At 39.4% G+C, this 27,989-nt stretch overlaps 2 protein-coding genes across 2 annotated transcripts; one reads left to right on the plus strand and one right to left on the minus strand.

The window, feature by feature from the left end:
• Positions 1-1,142: 1,142 nt before the first annotated feature.
• Positions 1,143-16,121, minus strand: OOSP3 (oocyte secreted protein family member 3). Its single transcript, XM_058527233.1, has 6 exons — positions 16,055-16,121; positions 14,814-14,933; positions 7,239-7,420; positions 3,580-3,677; positions 1,925-2,078; positions 1,143-1,448 (listed from the first exon to the last, which is right to left on the minus strand). Exons 1-6 carry the CDS (start codon positions 16,119-16,121, stop codon positions 1,368-1,370), a joined length of 702 nt encoding a protein of 233 aa, XP_058383216.1. The 3' UTR covers positions 1,143-1,367.
• Positions 16,122-16,245: 124 nt separating this feature from the next.
• On the plus strand, positions 16,246-27,842 carry TCN1 (transcobalamin 1). Its single transcript, XM_058527402.1, has 9 exons — positions 16,246-16,324; positions 18,640-18,819; positions 19,697-19,837; positions 20,961-21,116; positions 22,381-22,571; positions 24,683-24,863; positions 25,851-26,028; positions 27,377-27,495; positions 27,666-27,842. Exons 1-9 carry the CDS (start codon positions 16,246-16,248, stop codon positions 27,725-27,727), a joined length of 1,287 nt encoding a protein of 428 aa, XP_058383385.1. The 3' UTR covers positions 27,728-27,842.
• The last annotated feature ends 147 nt before the right edge of the window (positions 27,843-27,989 follow it).

Consider the following 27,989-nt stretch of genomic DNA (forward strand, 5'->3'; position numbering starts at 1 on the left):
TTTGCTTCCAGCTAGCAAAGTGAACATGGCAATTCTATCTCTTAGGTTTTGTTCTCTTATTTGGAAAACGAACTTGGTAAAGAACACTTCGTACAAGTGTATGCTTATACAAGTCAATGTTATTCAGGCTCTATATCCAAGCTGTAATTTACAAGAACAGAATATTTCAAACGACCGGTAGATTAAAGAATATCACATTCATATGCCCACCACTCAGTTTTGACATATTTTAACATTGTATATCTTTGTTTCAGATATATTTTAGAAATAAAATATCACAGTGGAGACCTCCCCCTCACCAAGTACCCCTACATAATTCTCCTTCCCTCTCCTGAAATAGTAACCATCTTTCTCATGCATGGTTTTATACTTTTACTAAATACATATATATAGCTAGCATTAGTTTTACAAATTTGGAACATTTCATATTTTTAAGACTTTACTAATGATGTCATACTGGATATATCATTCTGCGACTCATCTCTAATATTATTAAATTGACAGAGAGACCTATGGCTTATTCACTGCATTTGCTACATAAGAGTTAACATTTAAACATGTTGTTCTAAAAGTTTTCCATAAATTACCTCATTTAGTCATTAAAACAGTCCTAGGAGGTAGATATTATTTTATTCCCACCTGAGAGATGATCAAGTGATACATGGAGGGTTAAATAACCTGCCCTGAGCCACATAGCTAGTAAGTGGCATGTAATCTAAATGGACCCAGACTCTGAGATAAGAGTTCAAAGTTCAAGATTGGTTTTAAGAGAGTAGATTAATACAATAGCTAATATTGAGCAAGGTTCGTGGTGTGAAGGTGTGCTTAATTAAGTGGCAGGTATGAATCACTCACTGAAAGTCCTTTATCAACTCTATTTTTTCCAACCTCATCTCCACTCACCATAAGAAGTTAAACTAGAAGCATTCTAACGCATTACTAGGCATAACCTAGCAGTACCTCTGTAAGTAGTTCATTGAACAGCTACTAACAGCGGAGTAGGTGACAATGACCCTTCCACACCAATCTCCCAGCTTAGGCCCTATTTTGATGTTATCATTCAGACATCAAGAAGTGTAGCCACAAAGACACAGCATGTTTTATTTGTAAAATCACCTCCACATAAAAATTATATCCAGACGTCTTATCATAAGAGAATATGCAAGGGCTACATTGCCACTTTGCTTAAAAGGAACACTTTAAAAACAGATGAAGCATTAGGCACTATCTCAACCCCAACTTCTAGATGGCCTCTCAGGAGGAGGCCTAGAAAAGTTCCAAAATCTATAGCGATTGGTTTAAAAATTAAATTGAAGAATGCTATAGCAACAGAGTTATCGAGATTACCACAGAATCACCCAGATCACCTAGAACGTAGCCATGTTTGCACTCTCATGGACTAAAGAATGAGGCAGTTTAAGTAGAAGTGACTGGTGGGATGGCTTCGCCTGCAGAAGAAAAAGATAGGTAGTTAGTGAACAGCTGCAATGTACCTACTGAAAACTTGGTACAGAAAACACATTGATTAACACTTTGACCAATGAATATTGAGCATCTATGTGCCAGGGATTGGAGGAAAAGCTTGAGCAGATTGAGACACTTGGCAACTTTTATCCAAGTGACTGATAATTAAAGTGAATGGTTTGATTATCAACCCAGATTATATTTAAACCCAACTGGAGATTTAGTTAATTTGACATGATAGCTGTGGTGAGGGAAGACATCAATAACACCAGAACATAGCTAGATGCATGGAAGTAGCATTTTTTTTTCCAAACATGATTGTAATTAATGTAGGACTCATCACATAGCTAGCTAGACACTATTTAAACCAAAAATAAGAAGAAAACTTGTTAGCAGAACTTAAGCTTTTTCCTTCCTTATATCTACATCATCACGTGTTGCCTGTTCTAAGGATCCTCACCCAGGAGTCTTGGAAGTATGGAATCCAAGGCAATCCAAACAGGCAGGTGTTGCTTAAGTTCCAGAAAGAACAAGAATTGTCAGAGGGAAGATCATTTTGGGACTTAGTGAGATTGTGGTTGGTAGTGCTTGAAGTGTCATCTAAAAACGATGAGCTAAAAGTTTAAAAGAAGAGAAAATGTGCACATCAGGTTAAATTTTAAAATAAGCCATTCAGTCTCATTTTAGCTTGACCCATTGCTGTCCAGCTGACTTTAACAGAAGTAGTGTTACCACAACTTCCACCCTGCCCACTACTTTATTATTTTTTTTTAGGAATAACACTATTAAGAGTTCCCCCCTTCCTGTCTCAACACTCTACCATTGAGGAATCTATTCCCCAATAAAGAGAATATTAGCTCGGATGGCCTTATGAGGAATTTCCCAAAGACAACTCTCACAAGCATAAAGCAAGAGTCCTAGATCGTTTCAATTTTCCATTCATAAAATACTAGGAAGAAGGACCTGGCCACCCACTTTCAAGAAAATTGCGCATGAAAATCCTATGAACAGCAGCAGAGCATTGTCTGATACAGTGCTAGGAGGTGAGAAAATAATGCGAAAGACCAAGCAGGGATCCCCCTGCTGTACACAAGGTCTCTAGGAGTTAGAATCGACTCCACGTCACTAACAACAAATACGTGTTATTTCATTGATCCTTAAGGTATAAAAAAGTTTAGAAAGTTTTCCCAAAAGCCATAGGGTCATGATATCTATATTAAACAAGCACCCTCATATCTTTTTTCTTTTTTAAAACTATTTTTTCAATCCAATTATGCCCATTCAAGTGCACAGGATTTAGTAAGTTACCAAAATTAGAAAACATTAGGTCTTGTATAGAATAAAGAATTATACAACTTAGGTCAGAATTTAATTTTAAAAAAATGTTTGACCTTAAAGAGTAGATACTGAGTGCTTTTGCTACCACTCCTAATTTTCCAAGCATCTCCTGATCTTCAGAGAGGCAGCTACGTGAGAAGCCATGTTCACGTCTTGATTTGCCATTTCTTAACAACATGATCTTAAGTATATCAACCTCTGAACTCTATTAACCCATTTTAGTATGTCTTAGTAGGGTTCCCCAAAAGCAGAACCTGACAAGCAGAGTTATATGCAGGTGATTTATTATATAAGTGTTACCAGTAAGGGAATGGGGGAAGCAGAACAGGAAGTGAAGACAACAAAAGTGTGCTATTTCAAGGAAAGTCCCAGCCTCATTAGAACCTACAAGAGAGCTCCAAAGTCAAATCCTGCCTCACAGTTTATCCTTGGATCAGGCAACAGAGCCAGGCTTTCACACTCCCACATCACTCATTATGGGGATGGGGGAGGTGGAATTTTGTAAACTCCTAGGCCCAGTCGGGGTCATTAAAGGCCAAACCCCACAGAAATGAGGGGAGAGACACACAGAAACGGCAGGGGCGATCCAAGAGGATCTGGGCAGAGCATCTGCAATGACCAAATGACATGGATAAGTATTTCACTGGACTGAGGAACCACACAAAGCAACATCATTCAATGACTCAAACCAAGCTGAGCTTCACTCTCCAAATGTTTTACTTTTAATAAGTAGTTCTTAGAAAGTAAACTGTGAACCAGCTGGTCCATTACACTCACCTGGAAACAACACACATTAAAGGAATTTTTCCAGTGACTCCTTTGTTTATTATGTTATAATGGAGGGCTGAATAAAATATCACTCCATAGGAGAAAACCTAACGGGACAAAAAGACCTTTTTAATTGAAGTATATCATCTCACACAGGAGTTTTAAAGAAATTTGAACAAGAAACAGATCAAGTCAAGGTGTAAGATCTTTATACTAAGGTCTCTCTGCATGGATCCTGAAGAAACTGTTTTCACAGACACCAATAAGAAAATACCAAGTCAGGTTCTCAACCATCAGTGCAACCAGTTGGCATTTGTGGCAACCAAAATCATGAATTTCCAGGCTAGAAACAAAGGCCATGACTTCTACTTAATAAATTTATTCTGGGATTTTGCCTTTAAACGTTACCACAGTGTTGGGTCCCAGGTCTCTGGAAAGATTAGACAGAGAGGTACTTTTAATTTAAAACCATAATTGAAGGTTTGTGTTTTCTGAATGCACACTTATTGTGGAGACATTAAAAAATACTATGTTATGGCAAAATAAAAATCTCCATAATCCTAACTCAGAGTTAACTTCTATAAATACATTTAGGTGTATATTTTTCTATTACTCATCGTTACAAAAATGTCACACTGGATTACCATCTTTCAATCTGTTACTTTACACAATATTCTCATGTAAATAAAATGTTTCCAATGACAGCTAATAGAACTATAACATTCAATAACATGGTTATTTGTCCATTGTGTTGCTATTGAATATGTTATTTTAGTCGAGAATCTATAAGTTGTATCTAATGTGTGGAAAATAGATACTATATGCTCCTTACTTCTGTTATTAATTAAAAATATACGACAGAGTCAGGATCACTAAAAACCCACTTCTAAAAAATAAAAAACAAGAAAACTGGCAGAAACTGTCAATTCAATTTTTTCAAAACTCTGCAAAATAACCTAAGGCTTGCAACAATCTGAGGAGCATGTTTTCAATAAAAATGGTGGAATCTCAGTAAGAACAATTGCAATTAGGCAAGAAAAGAAAAGAAAAATTATCCAGATTGAAAAGGAAGATATAAAACTATCTCTATACTTCAGATGACATGATCCTGTATATAGAAAATCATAAGGAATACACTAAAAAAAAATCTATTAGAACTAATAAACATCTTCATAAATATTGCAGGATATAAGAAATAGACAAAAACTAATTATATTCCTATACACTAACAATGAACAATCTGGAAATAAAATTAAGAAAACAATTCCATTTATAACAGCATCAAAAAAGAAGAATGACATCAGCAAGATGGCAGTGTAGGAGTTCCCAGCACTCATCTACGCATAGAAACATCAATCTGGACTATCCACACACAAAAATACCTTCACAAGAGCTAAGGATTCCAGATAGGGATCACGGCACCGAGGTGGAGCATAGAAATAAGAAGACACATTGAAGAGAGTAGGAAAGACGGTTTCACATTACCCCATTACCCCTCTCCAAAATCCAGGCCACGGAAAACTATAAAATATTGCTGAAAGAAATTGAAGAAGACACAAAGAAATGGAAAGATATTCCATGCTCTTGGATTGGAAGAATTAACATAGTTATGATGTCCATACTTCTTAAAGCCATCTGTAGATTCAATGCAATCCCTATCAAAGTTCCAACAACATTTTTCACAGAAATAGAACAAAGAATCCTAAAATTTATATGGAACAACAAAAGACCCCGAATAGCTAAAGGAATCCTGAGAAAAAAGAACAAAGCTGGAGGTATCACACTCCCTGATTTCAAAATATACTACAAAGCTATAGTAACCAAAACAGCATGGTACTGGCACAAAAACAGACACACAGATCAATGGAATAGAATCGAAAACCCAGAAATAAACCCACACATCTATGGACAGCTAATCTTCGACAAAGGAGCCAAGAACATACAATGGAGAAAAGAAAGTCTCTTCAACAAATGGTGTCGGGAAAACTGGATAGCCACACGCAAAAAAATGAAAGTAGACCCTTACCTTACACTATACACAAAAATTAACTCCAAATGGATTAAAGACTTGAATGTAAGACCTGAAACTATGAAACTTCTAGAAGAAAATATAGGCAGTACGCTCTTCGACATCGGTCTTAGCAACATATTTTCAAGCACCATGTCTGACTGGACAAGAGAAACAATAGAAAAAATAAACAAATGGGACTACATCAAACTAAAAAGCTTCTGCACAGCAAAGGAAACCAGCAACAAAGCGAAAAGACAACCTAACAATTGGGAGAAGATATTTGCAAACCATACATCTGATAAGGGCTTAATGTCCAAAATATATAAAGAACTCATGCATCTCAACAACAAAAAAACTAACAACCCAATTAAAAAATGGGCAAAAGACCTGAACAGACATTTCTCCAAAGAAGATATACACATGGCCAACAGACACATGAAAAGATGTTCAAAATCATTAACTATCAGGGAAATGCAAATCAAAACTACAATGAGATATCACCTCACGCCCGTCAGAATGGCTATAATTAACAAGACAGGAAACAACATGTGTTGGAGAGGATGTGGAGAGAAGGGAACTCTCATACACTGCTGGTGGGAGTGCAAACTGGTGCAGCCACTATGGAAAACAGTATGGAGATTCCTCAAAAAATCAAGGATAGAACTACCATATGATCCAGCTATTCCACTGTTGGGTATTTATCCAAAGAACTTGAAAACACCAATTTGTAAAGGTACATGCACCCCTGTGTTCATTGCAGCGTTATTCACAATAGCCAAGACTTGGAAGCAACCTAAGTGCCCATCAAGGGACGAATGGATAAAGAAGCTGTGGTATATATACACAATGGAATACTAATCAGCCATAAGAAACGATGAAATCTAGCCATTCGTGACAACATGGATGGACATTGAGGGTATTATGCAAAGTGAAATAAGTCAGAGGGAGAAGGTCAAATACCGTATGATTTCCTTCATTAAGTAGTAGATAATAACAACAATAGACAAACACATAGAGACAGAGATTGGATTGGTGGTTACCAGAGGGGAAGGGGGGAGGGAGGAGGGCAAAAGGGATAATTGGGCACATGTGTGTGGTGATGGGTTGTAATTAGTATTTGGGTGGTGAACATGATGTAATCCATGCAGAAATAGAAGTATAATGATGTACACCTGAAATTTATACAATGTTATAAACCAATGTTACTGCAATAAACAAAAAATTAAAAAAAAAAAAAATCCAGGCCACCCAGCATGGAGGAGACACCCTCCCTTTGGGGAAAAGAGAGTGAAGAGAACACAGGACTTCACCATGTACCCCAGTACCAGGCCCGCCGCTGGTGACCCAGCCTCCCAAATGGCTCCCAACCTGCCTCAGTCTCTAGGCCAACCCCCTGGAACCCAGACTCAGGCCTGCCTCCTGCAGGAAATAGCGTATAAATTTGTCTCCCTCAATGGGCCATGAGCTCTGCAAGGCCAATTCCTGGGTCCCATGGGTCTTTCTATCCTAAAAGCACCAAACTCTAGTGTCATAAAAATAAGCAGGTTCTTCATCTTCGGCCTTGGCCCTATTTGTCTCGCACTGACTCTGCATACAGCACCACTGCAAGGAAAGATCTGGGAGTGAGTTTATTATTTGAAATAGTCACCGCTCTTACCTCTCTCTGAATCCCACACTCGGTGACAAGGTAATTAAACTCATATCCCCGAGAAGTTATGTTGGTTACAGGGCAGCCAATTCCCAGAGACACTTCATCAGAATTCAAAAAGTGACCTTGACCAAGTAGAGTCGGTTCAACCACAGCCCAGAACATAGAAGAAGTACATCCTACGGACACGGCTGAAATAACCCAAAAAAGAAAGATTCAGATAGAAATTTGTCCTAGAGGACACTCAGAGAAAATCTGAGCATAGATTCTTATAAAAAAAAAAAAAAAAACTACCCACGGAACACCCTTGAGAGATGCAATGTGATTATTCAGATGAAGTTGTAACAGCTGTGAGTAAAAATTACCATCAGGTCAGGCTCATGCAGGCCCGGCTCATGCAGGCCCACCTGGGGACAACCTCCATCTCCTCCTCCCAGTACCATTTCCTGAAAAACTACAGAGTTAAGCTAAATGTGGATGTTGTCTCTGCTTCTCTTGTTGTGTGGGACTGCCCACACAACAAGAGGTTGGGGGAGCCTCAAGCTGGTGTGTGGGCCTTGGGTCTGTATGACCATGCCAGTGTAAATGATCAGTGGGACATTGAAGCTTCTCTGTAGCTTCTAGCCCTCATCCACAGCAGCCAAACACATCTTGTGTGGGTGAAGGAACAAAGGAAACCATATACTTGGGCAGCTGCTGAATCTGCCAATGAAATGAAGACCTGTACCTGCTATGTCTCCTACCCTGTATCCTTCTATAATGCAAAATGAATATAGTCTTAGATTAAAGCCTATTCATGTGTGATGAGTCTGTCGACTCAAATCATTATCCACAGTTCTTGTGCCTCATTAATTCTACTACCAGGAATGGATCCGAAGGAAGTTTCTAGACAGATATGCAAAGACATGTCCTACAGATAAAGCTATCCATTACTACAGTTTCATGATAAGGAAATACTAGAAATAATAAATGTTAAGTTTACTTTCTATGCAATACTTTTATGTAGTGACTTTTTTAATAAAGAAAAAGATATAGAGTTTAGGTGAGAAAAGATTACTTTAAAATAAGCCACAGGTAGGACACATGGACAAAATAAGTGGGTTGCAAATAAAACAATAGATATTAAAAGATAGCTGTATGACTCAGAAAAAATAAGAAATGAGAAGAGAAAGAATGAAAAGCTTTGTTTCCATAGGCTGATTCAGAACTAACACACAATCACCTAGGATGCGACAGGGGGTGACTGGAGGCAGATGGCTGGATTATGAGTAGATCAGGGTGGGACATGGAAGTGTAAGTTGAAGGTCTAAGTAGAGAAACCTTTTTCCCCAGGTAGGGTGAATGGGGTGGAGAGCTACACAATGGGAAATATCTACATCTAGAAAGAAGCATAAAAGATACCTCTCTCCCAAGCATAATGATAAATTAGATAAATCACTTGCTTTGGTGGGAGGCAGATGGCAAAAGAGAGAAAGCAACACTTCTACTCAAAATAGCACACAACAGGCCCAGCAACCTCTCAGAAACTACACCTTCAAACAATAAAACATGTACCTGACTCTTGCTCAGAAAAAGCCAAAATCATGCACGAAAGTAAAAACAATTGTAACGCCACAAAATCCTGCATGGTGTCAGCTCCCAACCAATGACCCCTGAAAAACGCAAGAAATCGGAAGTGCCTGGCCTGCTCCGGGTAATTTTATAGCCAATGCCACACCCAGCTGACTGCACTTACAAATCACTTTCTGCTGATTGCTTTTATTTTCCAGGCATATGTATTGTGCTTTTTGCTGATCCAAATTGCTTAATATTTGGAAAATATGGAAAGTGCAGTGAACAAAATAAAAACTCTTTATACAAGCCACCATTTTTTATTTTCAGAGAAAGACTTCTGTTTACCTCCTGAACCTTGAAATTCTCCTGCTCACTCCAGTACGGAAATCAGGGGTGCAAATAAAATGCCACAAGCAAATCGTTGAGAACTGTGACTTCTCCAGGCCCTCCAAAGTTCCTGGAAGAACAAAACGTTCAGGGAGCATCAATGCGCGTTTATTGAATTGCTGGGGAATGACATTTAGGGAGGTATTTTAAGTGGTTTTCAAACTTCAGCAGCATCGGAATCACCTGCAGGGCTTGTTAAAACACAGCTTGCTGGGCTGTGCCCCAGAGTCTGATTCAGGGCTGGCAAGAGGCCCAAGAGTTTGCATGTCTGAAAATTCCAGGTGATACTGATGCTGCTGGTCCCATGACCACACTTTGAGAACGACTGACTCACCTAATATCACTTTAGAGACCACCTAGTTCAATGGCTCCCTAACTTTAGATTAGTTATCAAAATTATCTGGAGCACTATTTAAAAATACTGATGTATTAACCCCACTCCAGTCCAATGGGATTCTTGCAGCTGGAAGATTTAGAGTACAAATGAATCACTACAGGGTCTTGTCAAAAATGTACATTCCCAGAGTCTAACCCAGAGGGACAGGGCCTAGGAATCTGCATTTTAACAACTGTCCCAGGTGATTCATGGAGGCTCACACTGAGAAACCTTGGGCAGAGGTCCTCGGGACTGCTGATGAGGGAGGGAGGGAGGCAGGCCTCCAATTCTCCTTCAATTATTTTTATTTCACTTACATCTGTTTTACATTAGAGCCTTTTTTTTAAACCACCAACATTATAAAGCCTGTGTGTCCTTTGATTTGAAGTATAAGATCATAATTTCAAATGAGAAATCATATGTGACCAGGGGCTACTTGATAAACATCATCTTTGATAGATCAATGAGGAATAAAAAACGAATCCAAATCCCACTTCTCTTCATATAGTCTCCTAGTATTTCCAACATCTATATAATATAAACACTGTAAAATATTTATGTTATTTGTGCTAGTAGTCATGGTCTTTTGAGGATCTGGAATGACCGACAAGAAAACAGAGCAGTCCAAGTAGCATGACATTGGGCCAAGTTCCAGAATCAACAGTCTGAACAAAGTCTTTCCATAGGAGGGAAAAAATCTTCACCCAATGTAACATTTCACTCCTCTCTCCCAGTTTTAGCTTCTTCTAGACATTCACATATCATAACAGGAAAAAGGAGATGGGATAAACCAGACTGCTACCATGCCATGTTGCATCACCCTCAGATCTAGAAAGGAAGGACCTGTGCTCAGTGACCCATGCTTTAGGGTCTCACTCTGGCCTTCTCCACTGTGCCCTTCACTTAGGGAAAAAGATGTGTTGGAACAAGAAGACAAGCCACCAAAAGCCCAAATCCCCAGAATTGCCTGCCCACATGGCCCTGAGCTCACATCCAAGGCCTACATGAGCCCCTTCCCTGAGTCTGTCCTCCCAGGTGCGTGTACTCTTAGGCCCAGTGGGTGGCCAAAGGGCAGTTGTCCACTATAGATATAAATAGAGTTTGGACATGTCATCTGTAGCATCCAAACACATGCACTCCATGTGTAGGAGGCCCCTTACAATGCAGGTCAGAGGAGGATGGGAAAGAGGAGAAATTGGGCTGTGGGTAAGGGAGTGAAGTGGCGTGGAGATAGATGGTGGCTCTTAGCACATTGCAATGTTCCAGTATGGAACTCTGAGGACTCCAATAATTCTAAATTAAAATCTGTTTTTCTATCTCATTATAAATGTTGGTTTCTCAAAATAGAAGGGCAGAACATATCTTGTTTAACAGTTTTTTCAACTGATTTATAACTTTTACAAGATGTATGGTATATGTGCCTCCACTTGTACCATTGCCCCAGTCCCCATACATGCTGGGTAGGAGCAAACGTGGGGCCATTTGCATTCAGCTCAGAGCAGCTTGTCCTGGGTCATATCTCCTGATCTCCCTGGGAGCTCTTAGGACTTTGTCTTGCTCTGCAAATAAGCCTTGAAGAACCTGGGTTTTACTAAACATCTTGGTTCTTGGCTCACTATTCAATATTCACCTTCAGTAAGTCAAGCAAACAACCAGAATTATACAAATCATGCCTATCAGCATGGAGAAAGATGAAACAAAAGGAGTATAAATTATCTCAATGTGGATATGCTTGATTAGATACAGAAATGCTGAGTAGATGACTCTAACATACTTAATACTTGAGTGACCTTGACTCCAAACCCTGGATGCTTAAATCCCAAATTCTCTCTCAATGCTGATGGAAGCCACCTCAATCGTTTACTTTTATTTTCTATTTGCTCCTGTATAAACTTCTAATATTTATTCCAATGAGATTATATACCAATATGTGTTATTAATTTATCATATGGCTTAAGGATCTGAGACACTTTCAGCAAATACTTGAAATCTCTTACATAGTAGGCACTCTGCATGGTGCAGTAGGAGATATAACAGTGAAGAAGGAAGACTTACACTTGCCTTTGACGAATTCACAGTCTGGCAGGGAGACCCACATTAAACAAACACCATTAAGAAATAATTCTGCAAGTAACTAATTGCAATTCTCATAAGTGCTACAAAGGAAAGTACAGAGTGCCAAGAGAGTCGATAACTGGGGGACACAACCAGGTCTGGGGGTGCAGAGACAGCGCCCCTGAGGAAGTAGTGTTTAAGCTGAAGGATGAGCAGGCCACTTGAGGGGACAGGGAGCAGCACCATCTGAAAGAAAGCATTCAAGAGAGGAAATCCACACAGGCAAATAAGCTTGAGGCAGAAAGGAAGTTGGCACAACAGAAGAACTGGAAAGAGTGAGGCTACAGCATAATGTGCAAGATAGTGAGAGAATGTTGGAAAGCCGGGGAAGGATCAGAAGGTACAGGTTCTTAGAGATCCATTTAAAATATGGAGTTTTATTCAAAGTGTAATGGAAAGCTTCAAGGCTTTAACCAGGAAGCAAATAATCAGAATTATGGTTTTGAAGATCAATGTAGGTGTGAAACTGAATACTCAGAGCCCCAAGAGTCACAGACATATTCTCAATTCTACGAGGATTGTAATAATTTTTTAAAAACATTACCAGCACAATGATAAAATATCTCTTCTGCAAGCAAAATTCAAAAATGACATTTTTATAGATTAAAAGTCTTAGAGTAGTGTATGTCAAACTGTGTTCCTTGAGAATTCCTTTTCTTTAAATGAGGTCTATGGATTAATCAAGTTTTAGAAATGCTGCTCTAGGAGGTGGATGCAGAATGACTTGGAGGGGAGTACAAGTGACTAAGACAAAAATTTGGAAGTTATTGTGGGGGTGCAGAAATTGTGGTAATTTAGACCAGAGTAGTGGCAGTAAAGGCAGAGAGAAGCAGACTGGTTCCAGAAGGTAGAACATTTGACACTGATGGTTGATTAGATCAGTGATTAAGGGAGACAGAGGTATCAGGCTTGACAACTAGACTTCAGGTAGATACAACTGAGTTGTTGGTTGTTAGTGAGATATAAGAGTTAACAATTATGCACTGCTTATGATGTACTAGGTACTATTCTAAGCACCCTCATGGTAACTCATCAAATTCTCACAAAAACTGAGGAGATAAGAAGTATTATTATCTACATTCTACTGATAAGAAAACTGAGACTCAGAGAGGTTAAGGGACTTACCTAAGGTCACACAGTTATTGAATAGCAAAGATGGCACCACTAATGAAGAAGCAAGTTAGCAACAGAAGAAAAAGATTTCAATTTTGGATATGCTAATTTTGAGATTCCCATGAGACACCCAAGTAGAAATGTAGAGAAAGCATTTGGCTATAAGTTGGGACTCAGAAAGGGATCTAAGATAGAAATAAACATGGGAAATATTAGTATATTTGAAGGTTTCAACCTGAATTTGAGAATACCTAGAGTATGTAGCAAGAGAAACAACAATAGTTTAATACAAAGCCACGAGGACATACAACATTTAAAGTTTAAAAAAATATTGGTAGTGAGTACAAAGAAAGAGCGGTCAAAAAAACTGAGAGGACAATCAGAGGGTAGAGGTTGATGCTATTGTCACAGAAGTCAAGGGAAAAATGTGACTCAAATTAGAGGGGAAAATCAACTATATTCAAAGCTTTTAAGAATTCAGGTAGAAAAGACAACACACAGAATAGAAGAAGATATTTACAAATCATATATCTGATAAGGTACTTGTATCTAGAATATATAAAGAACTCTTACAACTCAATAATGAAAAAGACAAATAACTCAATTTTAAAATGGACAAAGGATCTTTTTGGAGTGGTGAAAATGTTCTCTGATTTTGGTGGTGGTTGCACTTATCTGTGAATGCTCATATCTGTGAATACACGAAAGATCATTGAACCAAAAAAACCATTGAAACCACTTTATATGGCTGAATTGTATATGTGAATTATATCTCACAAAAGATGTTTTTTAAAAAGTGGTCAGGTTAGGTGAAAACTAAAAGCTGTCCCTTGCATTTGGAACCAACTTGTTGGTAATGTCAGCTGAGGAGTTTGATACAACGGTGGAGGCAGAAGACAACTGGAAACATTTAAGAGGGTCTTCCAGCCATTTGACCACTGTAGAAGCTATTCCCTGCTCTTCTCCTAAGCTCTGAATCAGAGGGCTGGGGCCGCCCGGTGGCGTAGCGGTTAAGTGTGCAGGCTCCGCTGCTGGCGGCCCAGGTTTGGGTCTAAAGCGCGCACCGACACACCGAGTGTCAGGCTGTGCTGTGGCGGCGTCCCACATACAGTGGAGGAAGATCTGCCCGATGTTAGCCTAGGGCCAGTCTTCCTCAGCAAAAGAGAAGGATTGGCAGATGTTAGCTCAGGGCTGATCTTCCTCACAAAAAAAAAAAAAAAATGAATCAGAGGGCTGATCCCTGCAAACTTTTTTCCTGGAAACCGGGCCGGCCTGGTGGTGTAGCAGTTAAGTTCGCACACTCTGCTTTGGTGGCCCAGGGTTCGCAGGTTTGGGTCCCGGGCGTGGACCGACGCACTACTTGTCAAGCCATGCTGTGGCGGCATCCCATTTAAAGTAGAGGAAGATGGGCACAGATGTTAGCCCAGGGCCAATCTTCCTCAGCAAAAAGAGGAGGATTGCCATCGGATGTTAGCTCAGGGCTAATCTTCCTCACAAAAAAAAAAAAATTCTATTCAAGTCCTTTACCTATTTTCCAATGAGATTATTTGATTTTTTGCTATTGAGTTGTAGGAGTTTCTTATATAATTTAGATAGTAATCCCTTATCAGATACATGGTATCTAATAAGTATATTTTTTCTCCCATTCTATAGGTCACCTCTTCTTCTGTTGATTGTTTCCTTTGCTATGCAGAAGCTTTTCAGTTTGATGTAGTCCTACTTATTTATTTTTGCTTTTGTTGTTTGTGCTTTTGATGTCATATAGAAAAATTCATGGCCAAGACCAATGTCAAAGAGCTCCTTCCCTACGTTTTCTTCTATATATCTGCTAGGTCTATTTATTAGTTTCCTTATGTGGTGTCATGTTTGCCTGCTTCTTTGTGATCTGCGTGGCCTTATGTTGGTGTCTGTGCATTTCAAAGCGCAAACATGTATCCACCTTTTACAGACTGTTGTTGATAGGCAGACTTCCTGTCAGGCCCCTGGGCTGATGGGATTGCCTCCGGAATCACAGTCAAGCGAAGTTGAGGTTGAATTACCTGGCTGCAGCTGGACCTCAGTTGGGTCTGCAGACAGCAGGCCTGTTTTCAGGTACCCGGATGGTTGTGGGCCTGCTAGGTCACTGGGCAAGTCTCTGAATGGGCAGAACTGAACCACAGCTGAAAGGGGCTGGAGCCGTGTTACAGGGTCACTTCAGGATCCATAGTTGGACCAAAGTCAGCAGCCCTGTCTCCAGGGCGCTGACGGGTGTATCTCCTGCTGGGTCTCTGGGTGGGCAGGACTGCTCCCAGACCATGGCTGAGGCTGGAGCCAGGGCACAGGCTGTTTCAGGGTCCATAGCCCTGATGAAGGTCGGCAGACCTATTACCCAAGGCTCGGGTGGGCGTGACTCCTCCTGGGTCCCTTAGCTGATGGTGCTGTTCTCAGGACCAAGGCCAACAGGGCTATAGCCAAGTCCATAAGGGGATGACGCTGTTTCTGGGTCTGTAGCCTGGACCCTGATCAGTAAGCCTGTCTTCTCAGGATACAACAAGCGAAATGACAGGCCAGGAAGAAAAATTAGAGTTGGCGGTGCTTTAGCTTGTATGAATACAAGTCTGTCTTCTTTGGCATGCCTTCTCAATACAGCCCTTCTCGCTGGCTCCACTGGGATTACACAAATCCAATTACATGGAACCCAAATCTCCCACGTAGGAACTTTTGTCCATGGATGGCTGCTAAAATTATCATTGCTGTGGGGAGATAATGAGCGGGTAACCACCTATTCCGCCATCTTGCTGACTCGTAGCAAACATTTGAAAGCCAGATAGTATTCTCTAATAGTTCTTGGAAAAACTATGATAGACAACACTTCTCACATGCAGCATGTAGCATCTTTCCCGGAACAGCAAAAATCCACATTTGATATATATCTCTGTGGTTTTCCTCGTGGGCTAGGAAACTCTCAGAGCTCTATCTTAGGAGAAAATCATAGGTCAAAAGCACTATGCCAAAGATCCTCCCATGTGCCAGTCTCCCCCATCCTTCCTGCTCCAATTTCAGATTTAAAAATTCTACTTCCATTTTTATATGTTGTAAGCCCTTGCCCCCTCAAATCTAATCTCTCAGGAGACATAAATAAAATGTAACCAAAGTGGAATGGAAAAGAGAGAAACATTACTGAAAATAGTCATTAACCTAATTTATTCTCATTGGGCTGAAGGCAAGTAAGGAATCTGAACTCTGAAGGTTTGGGATAGGAAATGAAGAAAAATTATTTCTTCATTCTCCCTGACCATACCTTTCAAGTCTTCTTCCTGGTTTATTACACTACTTGGACAAATACATTTGACCACACCTCCTAACATTGCTCAATATTTGCTTGAGTCAAAGAGGCTGAGGCAAGCTAAAGGAGGAGCTCCCATTACCCTCTGCTCATCACATAATAAATAGCCAGCAAAGCCCTCACCAGTCTAGTACACTGTTGGAGAGATGAGACAATCACACCAGCTGCCCCTAGTGGGGCTCCTATTGTATTCTCTTATCCCAAGCCAACTATGCAAGATCTGTGGTGAGTATGCTTTGAGCTAAAATTACTCTAGTGTGATGATAGTCTCTTGAAGGCTACTGACAGAGGATTTTGTGTAGAGTTAACTAAGGGAAGACCCTATTCCAGTTCTATATGTGGTTGGACTCTAGCAATGTAAAGCGTGGCTGGAGATGCTGAGAAAAGTTCCACAATGCATACTGTTTTAAGAGGGATCGTAGATTCCATGTTAACTTGACTAACTGTTCCTCCTATGCTCAGATCCTCACTATCACAGAAACCCTACCAAGTAACTGTCTATTCTTGTTCATTTTCAGTGATAGAAAATTCACAACCCCAGGAATTTTTCAAGATCATGGAAAGTTATCTTTTGATTTTGAGATGCACTCTATTATCCTGAAGTTCAACCCATGGGTTTTGGGTTTACCCCTTGTAACTATGCAGAAAAAAATAATGTTGATAATCTCTTTCAAATAATGAAGACTGCTGTCTTGTGATTATTGAGTTTAGATGTTCCAAGCTACACATCTCCATCCCTTCAACTTTCCCCCCAGGACATGGGTACAAGCCCCATAATCTCTCCTCTGGATGTAGGCTCCAGGGATTGAGTGATTCTATTAAAAAATCCTAAGTAGGAGAAAGAAAAACTGGGTTCAGGTCTAGTCTGATCCCTTAATAGCTGAATGATCCAATGTTACTGAATTTTTTTAGCTTCATCCATAAATGGAAGATAATTGAGGAAGGATATTGAAGAGGTGATTTCTTGAAGTCTGGTATAGCTCTCAGGTGCTTTCTCTTTTGTTAAGTCTTTACTCTAGAACGGAGCTTCAAACCAGTCCAAAGATGACTGTGTGGTGCCATCTGTGGCTACATCTTCCTGGGACTCTGTAGCCTACAAGAAGAGATCAACACCACAGCAGAAAGACTTGTATTCATAAAGCGAAAGCACAGAATTTGCCAACTCTAATTTTTCTTCCTGGCTTGTCATTTCCCCTGTTGTATCCTAAGAAGAGGAGGGTCTCTACAGAGGCTTTGAAGTTCAATTCATTGTACAAAATAATTAACTTTGTCTTTAGTGGTCAAAGAAGCTGATTTAAGTTGTTGCCCAGGAAATAAAAAGTCTGTTTCAGTGCCAAAAAAATCTGCTGAACGGGATGCTCCCAAGAAATCTCAGAGACGACTCACAATTGTCCAATTGTGCCTGTAAAAAACCATGATATTTCTATAATCACTCAATTCAGGTCTTCCTGACTTTCTCTTTTAAAGTGAAGAAAGGTGGTCAAGGGAAATCACATTTCCTGTGTTCTCTAAGTATAGTGATAGAAACTCCAGTTGAGCTAGAAGTAATAATATGTACAGTATTTTACAGTTTAGTAAGTGAATTCTTGTGCAATATCCATGAAATTGGTATTAATATCCACAATTTTAAAATGAGGAAACTGAAGATCAGGAAACTTACACAACTTACCCACAGTCATAAGTTAAGGAGCACAGAATCTAGCCAAGGTCAAGCTGAACCTGGGGCTCATGCTCTTCTCACTATCCCAATAACCCACGAGATAATCTGGAGATGGGTAGGATTTTCTTGGGATTATGGACAAAGTATATTTAGAAATGTTTCAAGTGGAAACTAACTATTCTTATTCTCCTCCAGTTCTTGGGGGGGCTCTGGATTCTCTTTTTACTTCCACAGTATAATGTGAATCCTTCCATCCTTTCCCCTGGGACTTGGACAAGCTATAGGCTAAAACTGGAGGGTTGTCCAAAGGGTGTGTACTGCAGAATAATGATCTTGATGTCTGGACAGTTGGGCAATCAGAAAACTCAGCTTTGAGGTCAATCACCAATGTAACATAGAATTTTTGCCTTCTCTCCTTCAGTATTAACCCAATTGAGTTAGAATAAGATGAAGAAGGAAAGAACTGAATCCAGGAAGTAGAAAGGGCTATGGACTGGGAGTCAGAAGACATGTATTCTGGTCTCAATTAGGCCTCTGATTACCGAGGTTTCTTTAAGGACACCCTCTCTAGGCGTTATATTCAAAATTAGGGAATGATACTAGATCTCTCAGGCAGGACCGATATTCTGCCAGTACACAACAGTAAGGCTGAACCAGTTGTTAAATATTGAAACACTTCATGCTGGTTGGTAAAGGAGTAATACCTGGCATATCAGGGGCTCCAGACCCACTTTATATTGTTCTACCAACACAGCCAGTGACCACTGGATTGGTCTATGTCTGGGCTGTATCTGTTACTAAATATTTTAACATCACCCCTGTTCCTCGCCTTAATATTTTCTGAGTGTATGTTTCTTATTTCTTCCCTCCTCTGCCACAGAGGTACACAAAGAAAACTACTCCTGTCTAAACCCTCTGATAAGAACAATGATTAATTCAAAACATACCAGAGGAATCCAAGATGCCAATGTCCTTTTGTCCTTCAGACTTGTTGGGATCCAGAAACAAGACGTAGAACAACAGCTGATCCAACACATCAAAGACAAAGTGGCAAGGAAAGGTGAGTGCCTATGTCCTCTGAAAAATTTAGGAAAAGACTTACCTATCTATAAAGATTATCTCCAGTGAGTCCTAAAAATTGTGTGTCAAAAGTATCCTGGTTACATCTATTCCAGCTGCATAAAACTTGAGATGTCAGAAAGGCACCTCAAAACGTCAATCCACTGCCATTTACTCTAGAGCTAGTCCTTACTTCTTTGGGTCCTAAAAACTATTTTCCTTCAAAAGGTCCCAAGGAAAAGCAAAATAAATTATGGACTCATATTTATTAATTTATTAATATTATATAAGCTAGCTGAGTCCACAACCAGACAGGGATGGGGACCACAACTAAGAAAGCTAACAATAAAGAAGCAACCACAGAGCAATAGAGATGTGGGTTTGAGTCCAGGCTCTACTTTGAGTCCTTCATGTCAATATTGAACCTCAACTTTCTAATTAATATAAGGGGGAAACGAAGCCACCCCTATCCACCTAACAATATTATTGGAAGAATTATGAAAAGCCTAAGAGTTTTGATACTCTGTGAGGCAGAACATGACAAGTCAATTGTTACTAACCTAACAAGATGGCATGCACAAAGAGAAAAAAGCCCAAGGCTTTATTATTTATCTATTTTTCTTCTTTTTTCATTTTTATAAGGATTGCATGATTCCAAAAAGATCCCATGATTTCATGGGAAAGACTAAGATCTAGCTTGCATTTATACAGTACTGCTAGAAAAGGCTCTGTTTTGGAGATAAAGAAGAGAACAATAAAATATTAGTATAGAGCAGAAGAGAAAAAAGAAGTCACAGGCAAATAAGTCACAAGGAAGACGGGAGATGAAAAGAGTCACAAGCATGTACCTTGTTAAACTTGGATATTTTTCTTTTCAGGGTCAGATTTAACTTCAGGACAGCTTGCCTTGATTACATTGGCTCTGGGAGAATGTCAAAACCCTGATAAAAAGTTTATAGATGATTATCACCTAGTCAGCCAACTAGAAAAGAAATTCCAAGAAGAAATTGAAAATATGGGTGAGAATCAAATGTTCAGAGACCCTGGACAATCTTTTCTTCTCCTCAGATCTGAATCCTCCACTGATTCAGAACTGTATGAAGTTTCTCTCCACTCTTTCCTTTTCCTCTTCATTCCATTCATCCCACTATACCTTTGCAGATCACTTCCCCTTCTTCCATCTTTCAACATGCATCTTAAATTTTCTTTTCAAATATGTTCAACTGAGCAGTGACCCTATGTCAAGCACTGCTTTACATATGATGATGGACGCACAAAAACACACATACATAAACACACAAAAACACATAGGACACAGTTCTCTAGTCTTCCAGGAGCTTGGCTATAAGACAAATAATGAATTACACCAGAAATAGCTGAACAATACAAGACACTGTGTCATAAGTATTAAAGCATCCGATAATAGTACAGTTATGCACCGCATTATGATGTTTCGGTCAACGACAGACCACGTATACCATGGTGGTTCCATAAGATTAGTACCATCAAGCCTAGGTATGTAGTAGGCTACACCCTTTAGGTTTGTGTAAGTACACTCTCTGATGTTCACACAATGACAAAATCACCTAACAATGCATTTCTCAGAACATATCCCCGTCATTAAGCAATGCATGACTGTACAAGAACTAAGTACTTTATCACTGAGAAAAATAGGTTGACCATGATGGCTTCTAGTGAGGTACATTGTTTTTATTTCAACTCCCATCCAGTATTTATCCTATTATTCATTAAGCCTCTCCAATCCCATTTTCCTTTGAGATGGCCTCCAACCCATGCCTCTACTTATAGTTTCAACTCATACTATCGAAAGTGCAAGAGGCTTGGAGGTGGGAAATCTTTGTTCTAGTCCTAACTCTACAACCACCTGAATATTGGGCTAGTATTTTAATCTCTTTGGTGTTGGGTCTCCTCAGTTATAAAATGAAAGGAGTTGTGTTGAATTTGGTGGCCGTTAAGAGTCTTTAAATTTCTCAGGCTTCCTGATTCTATGAGTCATCTCCCTCTATTACTCACCTCTCTTTGAAATGTAAAGAAATTGGAACAAAGTAAGTAGGAATGGATTGAAAATGTATTACCCCAGTACCACTTCCATAAGTAAGGTATTTCTTTTCTCTCTGCCAGGAGCACACAATGGCAAGCCACTGACTAACTACTATCAGCTGAGCCTGGATGTTTTGGCCTTGTGTCTGTTCAATGGAAGCTACTCAATCCCCAAAGTTGCTGAACTCTTTGATCCTGAAAATAAAAACTATTATTTTGGTGGTCAGTTCTCAGTAGGTGAGTCATTAAACCCAATTCCCTTAGTATAGAGAACATGGTCACCAGTAGGTCTTGCCCCTTGAGTTTTTCTACCAGCGAATATTTAGATTTCTTTTTTTCTATCCTCTTTGCCATAGTCTTCCCAGAAGAGAATTTTCTTCTTGAAAAGAATGGATATTGGGTGGTATTTAAGCCTTTTTCTAGATGTGTAGTATAGTAGAAAGACCTGGTTCCTATCTCACCTCTTCTTTGTGTTATATAACCAATGGATGTTAACACTTGACTTTAATTTTTCCATCTGTAAAATGAGGATGGATCATGAGAATCTTCACATAAGACATTTTAGGAAGTATAGATGTTAGAGAAAGGGAATGCAGTGGAATTCATTTATCTTAACCCTGCCTCTTTCTGTAATTTATTGAGACCATTTGGATGTGTGGGTTTACTTGAACAACACAACCTCTCCAGTGACAAGGCCCAATGTTTTGATCAATAAAGTGTGTATTCACAATGGAGAAGGAGTAGAAATTTTCCAGTGGATCAACTTACACATCCAAAAAGAAGTCCCCTCTAGATAGCTAGTATTGATCCAGATACGCAAGCTCATCTTTCTCCAAGAAGCTCAAAGAAAATCACCATTCAGTATCTCTGGACAGTAAGGAAAACGTGAGATTTCTCATACTCCTTTTTCTATGAGAGAGGGAAGACACCATGCCTAAGAACACAAGGGGAACCAAGTAGTGAGCCAGAAAAAAAAAAAAAAGATCTTACCCTCCCTTCTTCAAAGGGAAGTTCTTAAGTTCTTAAGGGAAATTCTCTTAAGTGCTATTTTCTAATCAGTCTAATGGGAACCTTGAAACCTTACAAAGACATATTTTGTTTGGTGTGTCATCCTGGGTTTTCTCAATTCCTTTGCCAATATGGCTGAAAGATGAAAAAAATGAGAACAACCAAGATGTAAAGGTAGAAGATTGTCCATGTGTATGCACCTACAAATCCATATGTATTGCTATGACCAAGATGTGAGTTACTGAGTGCAAGGTACATGGCTACTCAACCTAAGGAAGGAATCCTGAAATGTTTGAGCAGTTAGTACCAGAGAGATGACTGCTATATCCTGAAATCCTTCTCTCCCATCATCAACTAGCATGACCGACCACCCTAGTTTACCCAGATCTGTCCCTCTTTGAGCTTGGAAAGTCCCACATACCAGGCAACCACTCAGCCTAGGACAAACTGGAATGATTGGTCACCCTATGACCAATGTTTTGTTTGCTGACAGATACTGGTGCAATGGCTGTACTGGCTCTGACCTGTCTGGAGAAGAATGTAACGAATGGGCAGATCAAAATAGATAGCAAGGACTTAGAGTGTATCGATAATCATATAAAATCACTGGTAAAAAAGATTCTGTCTGAGAAAAAAGAAAATGGTCTCATTGGAAACATATTTAGTACAGGAGAAGCTATGCAGGTAAGTTAGAGGGTAAACGGGAGACAGAGAAGGGAGTCATGGAGGAAAGCAGTATCTTTATGCTTTCTTATTGGCCTCCTAAGATCTTATTGTCCATTCTGTTTCCTAAACTAACTTTGATTTTACTCATGTAATTCCCCTCCCCTGCCTGAAATGTATTCTCCTCACCTTCAGTCTTTACCTTTCCATATCCAATGCTTCTATGAAGCTTTTCCTGACTACAATTTCTTTAGAAAATTCTAAAGTCTACTACCACCTATCTTGTGGTTCTATCACACGCAATTTCACACTTGACCATATAGCATTGTTCTGGGCTTTCATCTTACCTCCCAAATTAGATTACTGTTGTGGAAGTAATAAGTGGTAGTGGCAGTAAGAGCAGCTAGTATGTATTGACATTAACTTATTAATGCACACAACAACTCAATGAGGAAAGAATCATTACCTCCATTTCCTAGAATAAGAACATGAGTCATGGAGTACTGGTAACTTGCCTAATATTACAAAGCCAGAAAGTGATGCAGATGGGGATGGGTCCTAAACAGGTGGTTTCAAAACTCACACTCAGCACCTGCACTGTCCTGCATATGTTCCTTGAAGTCTGGGACTTTATTCCTGCTTTCACTCACTGATTTACTCAACTCTAAGGGGTAGATACAAGAAGACATCAAGGTCTACAGGAAAAAATTTTCACTGAGTCTTTAGCAGGCCAACTCAGGGTGAGAGGATCTTCAAAGGGAGAGAGGACAGCAAGGACAAAGACCACAGGCACCAAAGAACATTACGCATTTTAGGAAGATCAAGGTGTTCAACATCATCAGCACAGGGTCCTTGGGAAACATTACAAGATGAGGCTGGTGATGCAAGCAGGGGTCCAATCGTAAGGTTGTTTGTCTTGTTGTTACTGTTCATGTTGTCTGCCTTGCTAAGTTTGAACTTAATATAAAACAGCAGCGGCTGCACATTTGAATCACCTGGAGGAGCTTTTAGAAAACACTAACGTTTAGGCCACACACAAGCCAGTTAATACAGAAATTTAGGGGTGGAGCATAGGCCTTGGTCTTGTTTAAAAGCTCTACAGGTGATATTAATTCACAGCAGGCTAGAGAAACTGCAAGACAGTTTCTGAGATGTAATATGATCAGTTTTGTTTTTTTAAATATCCCACAAATGCTTGTTGACTACTTGGTTAACTTGAAGAGTCTTCAAGAAAAGATGAAAAGTGGGGATTGTTCTTCCCTGGGACACTACAGAGCAACTTGTTCAAGTCCAGCCCATGTTAGTCCTTGCCTGGCTCGCTCCAATATCTTCCTAACTTTTCCTACCCCATAATTCTGCCCTTTCAATCCAGTTTATATCTGCTGCCTGGTTAGTTTCCATTCAAGAACCAATCAGTCTCCCCATTCTCAAGCAAATAATGTCAGGCACCTCTCTCTGAAATTCAAGGGTCACCCAATCTCCTTCCCCAGCCTGCTCTTCCATAATTGTCCTGAGTGTTCCCTAGACAACAGTCCTCCAAGGCCAGGAGGAACGGGCATTTTGCTAAACTGTAGATACTCTTATTACAGCCAGGCCATGCCCTGGCCATTCCTACTTTAGTACCTTAGGTCATGCTGTTCCCTCTGGGTACAGTGCTCCCCTCCTTATGTCACCTACTGAAATGCCATCATATCATCAAGTATACCTTCTCCACCAAGCCTTTCCTCAGCCTCGCTAAATGTTTAGAGCCCTTCTTCTTTTGAAAGTCCATGCCACTAGATGCTTCTCCTAGACCGTTCATCTTGGGGGCTCCTTAGTTTGTCTGTTAACAATATTTCTTGAATGCCTTCTGTATGACAGTGTTGGGGATACAAGAGTGAATACAGTAGAGAAAGTCTGTTCTCATTAGAGCTGTTATAGTTTGTCTTATTAAGCAGTTCCCCACTTCCCCACCCAAACTAGTTTATAAGTTTCTTGATGAAAGGAAAGGTATCTTAGTTGTCTAAGGTGCCTTATATGTAGTCAATGTTCAACAAATATTTACTAAATTACTTAGATGTAAGCTTTCCCCTTATTTGAAGTTTCTCTCATTCATTTTCTCTCTCTTTTTCTCTCTCTCTCGCTCTTATTAGGCTCTCTTTGTCTCATCAAACTATTACAACGAAAGTGAATGGGATTGCCAACAAACTCTGGACACAGTGCTCAAGGAAATTTCTCATGGAACATTCAGTATTCCAACTGCTGCAGCCCAGATCTTTCCTGCCCTGATCGGAAAGACCTACTTGGATGTTAACAAAGACTCTCCATGTTCAAGTATAGCACTAAAGAGCAAATTGTTCTGCCTGTCAGCATAAGGCCCAAAACGTGTGAGATTTAGGTGTTCTTAGGGACCAAAAGTGACCAGATAAACCTCTAAAGCATATCAGTTCCCAGGTAGAACTCAGTCCTCCATATGTTATCAGAGATTATAACAACCTGAGGATTTGTTCTTAACAGGGTGGTAGCTGTTGTTCTTGGTTGAAACGTTGATAAACAAGGTAGACTTCAGTAAATCATGTCTGTCTCCAAAGGGATGTTTTCTGATTGCTGGACACAGAGATATGTTCTGAATATCATTCCCATCCTAAACAAAGTATAGTGTCTTTGACTTTCCATTATGCTCATATGCTAGGGAAATAAGACATCCATGTGGAAGGAATATGGCAGTATTATAAGAAAATTGCAGCACGATTTATTTATTCCAACAACTGATTTTGCAAGAAAGTATAAAGAAAAGAGATTTTTTCTTCTATCTTGTTCATTCCTGGTTCAGCCACTTACAGCCACTTACTTGAACAAAATGTTTAACCTCTAAGCTTTGTTTTCCTAATGTAAGAAATGCGAACAATAATAGTATCTAACATAAGTTTTTGTAAGGACCGGGTGAAACAATCCACGTACAATGATTACTACAGTGTCTGGCACTTAATGTTTTCAATAAATATTAAGAAATTAAAAGGAAACATTATTGTATGCTGTACCAAAGCTTAAAAAAAAATGGGAGATGGGGCAACTGACTTGCTTAAGCAGCTGAAGTTGAGTCGAACATGAGCATTCACAAGCCAGTGAGTATCTGGTTTTAATTTCTGCTTTAGTCGTATGAGAGATCTGCCCCTTGATTGATGATACTTGTTCCTTATAGCAAATCCTCCTCTGCATAAAGGAAAGGAGTCCGGATAGGGGTTGGATAGGTATGCAAACTCTAACATCATTTGTATTATTCTGAATAATAATTCTTCTCTGCTTTTCTGTTTCTACCAGATAACTTCAACATCTCCACTTGTGAGTCTGTGACACCTACTGACTCACCTTCAAATATCTCAGTCCATTACTCCGTGAAAATCAATGAAACATATTCCACCAATGTCACCGTGCTAAATGGTTCATTCTTCCTAGATGTGATGACAGAAGCTCAGAAAATAAATGAGACTATATTTAGGTATGTCTGTACATAACCTAAGGTTAAGGTATTTAGTGTGATTTTGAAAGACTCAGTAAGAATACATCTGCATCTGAATACAAAGTACATTTAAAACACTTCTTAATCGGTACCTTTGCTGTCCATCTACATCGCATGGCAGGGGTTAAAAAAAGGAGGTGAGACTTTTCATCTTCTAGCACATAGTAGGTACTAAATTAATATGCACTTAATGGGTGAATAAGTCCTGGGATCCCTTTTCTGTCAGTAAAACTACTTCAATAAATAGAACCTCTTAAGTCAGACATTTTGTGTCTAGAACAGTGGTTCTTAACTATTTTTGAATCACTGACTCCTTTGAAAATCAGATGAGTGGGATGCTCATCCCAGAAAAAATGAACAAGTACACAAACTTGTCATTTAAATCAGAGGTTTCACAAATGTCTGGAAGCCTCTCCATGCACCATCCCCTCTTTCAGGAGATTCGTGGACCCCTAGACTAAGGTTCCTTGTCCTGGAGAGGTCAAATATTAAAATAAATATATTGACTTTGCCTCTGAAAAATATGGCTTATTTGGCTCCTTAAATCTAATTGACAATTGTTTATTGTGTCTAATAACATGATGTAAGATATAACAGAGAAAATCATATATATGAAAATATATGTATATGTATATAATATATACACACATAATATATATGTATTATACATATAATATGTATACAATATGTGTATTATATGTACACAATATATAATACATATAATATGTATTATACATATAATATATATAATACATATATATTATATATATAATATATATATTATGAAGACTGCTCTCAAGTGCTCCCAGGAAGGTAGAGAAATGTGACTAAAGAATGTGAAACAGACATTGACCATGTCACCTTTTAATAGATACATTTAATAGAATATTAAATTATTCTTTCCTATTCCTTTTTCCTAAGAGAAAGCTACTAACTTATGTGCCTCAAGGACATAAAGTTAACACTTTCTTCTATTGCTTACTACATTCAACAGTTACTATCTTGGGTAGAAGATTAAAAGTTGTTGACTGCAAAGTGTCTACCATGGAGGGAGGCGGGGGCAGAAACCATGGGCACCATTTCTCTAATTTAGCATGGATTGTGGACTGCCTGCATCAGAATCACTCAGAGTGTTTATAAAACAAGAAGATTCCTGGTCCCAGGCCAGACCTACAGAATCAAAGTATCTGGGACAGGACCAGGAAATCTGCATTTTTTTTGGTAATATGTTCAAGTGATTCTTAGGTACATTGAAGTTTGAGAAATGCCCATAGAGGGTTGCCTTTGAAAATTCTAAGTTCCTGTAACCCGTTCACTGTCCCCACAGTTTCACAATGGTGGAGACCTCATGGGGGCCCTACATCACTTCTGTTCAGGGCCTAAGTGCCAACAGTAGTAAAAGAACCTACTGGCAACTTCTAAGTGAAGGCAAACCGCTGAGCCAAGGTAAGGGAGAGCATGCCAAAAAGCCCCACAGAGTGATAATGCCCAAAGCTTTCGGATGTGAGGGTGTGAGCTTTTGTGGGGAACATGCCAAGGAGTTGGGAGAGTGATATCCATGATTTGATGATTTGGTGATCAAATCCTTTGACCCACTTCTCGTTCTTCCTTTTTAGGAGCTGGTAGTTATCTTGTCCATGATGGAGAAAATCTGGAGGTTCGCTGGAGCAAATACTAATAAAATCAAACCTTCCTCAGCAGGATCTAATCCTTTTGCAGTGGAAATTCCACGTGGAGATTGGCCTCATGCCTTCCTTTTCCTTTATCACAATCCCAACAGGAAAGTCAATAACCTCCCCTTCTTTCCTTGCATGTTCAATAAAATATCAACAACTATACAAAAAGAGCATGTTCTAGTCATTTCATTATAAAAAGGAATTATTATTAGAGAGAAGACCACCTTGGGAAGAAGTGAAGTGAAAGAGATTAGACCACATGTC

This window comes from Diceros bicornis, chromosome 31 (assembly GCF_020826845.1).
Source record: "Diceros bicornis minor isolate mBicDic1 chromosome 31, mDicBic1.mat.cur, whole genome shotgun sequence".
In the NCBI taxonomy this organism is placed as follows: Eukaryota; Metazoa; Chordata; class Mammalia; order Perissodactyla; family Rhinocerotidae; genus Diceros; species Diceros bicornis.

Coding starts and splice junctions, on each gene's coding strand:
- OOSP3 (XM_058527233.1), bottom strand. CDS start 16,121: ATGTTAGGAGGTGTGGTCAAATGTATTTGTCCAAGTAGTGTAATAAAC. Junction 14,934..16,054: donor CCAGGAAGAAGACTTGAAAG/GTATGGTCAGGG, acceptor AGCCCCTTTCAG/CTGTGGTTCAGTTCTGCCCA. Junction 2,079..3,579: donor TTAATGTGTGTTGTTTCCAG/GTGAGTGTAATG, acceptor TTAAACTTTTAG/CTCATCGTTTTTAGATGACA.
- TCN1 (XM_058527402.1), top strand. CDS start 16,246: ATGAGACAATCACACCAGCTGCCCCTAGTGGGGCTCCTATTGTATTCT. Junction 16,325..18,639: donor CCAACTATGCAAGATCTGTG/GTGAGTATGCTT, acceptor CCTCTGCCACAG/AGGTACACAAAGAAAACTAC. Junction 24,864..25,850: donor CAAAGACTCTCCATGTTCAA/GTATAGCACTAA, acceptor TGTTTCTACCAG/ATAACTTCAACATCTCCACT.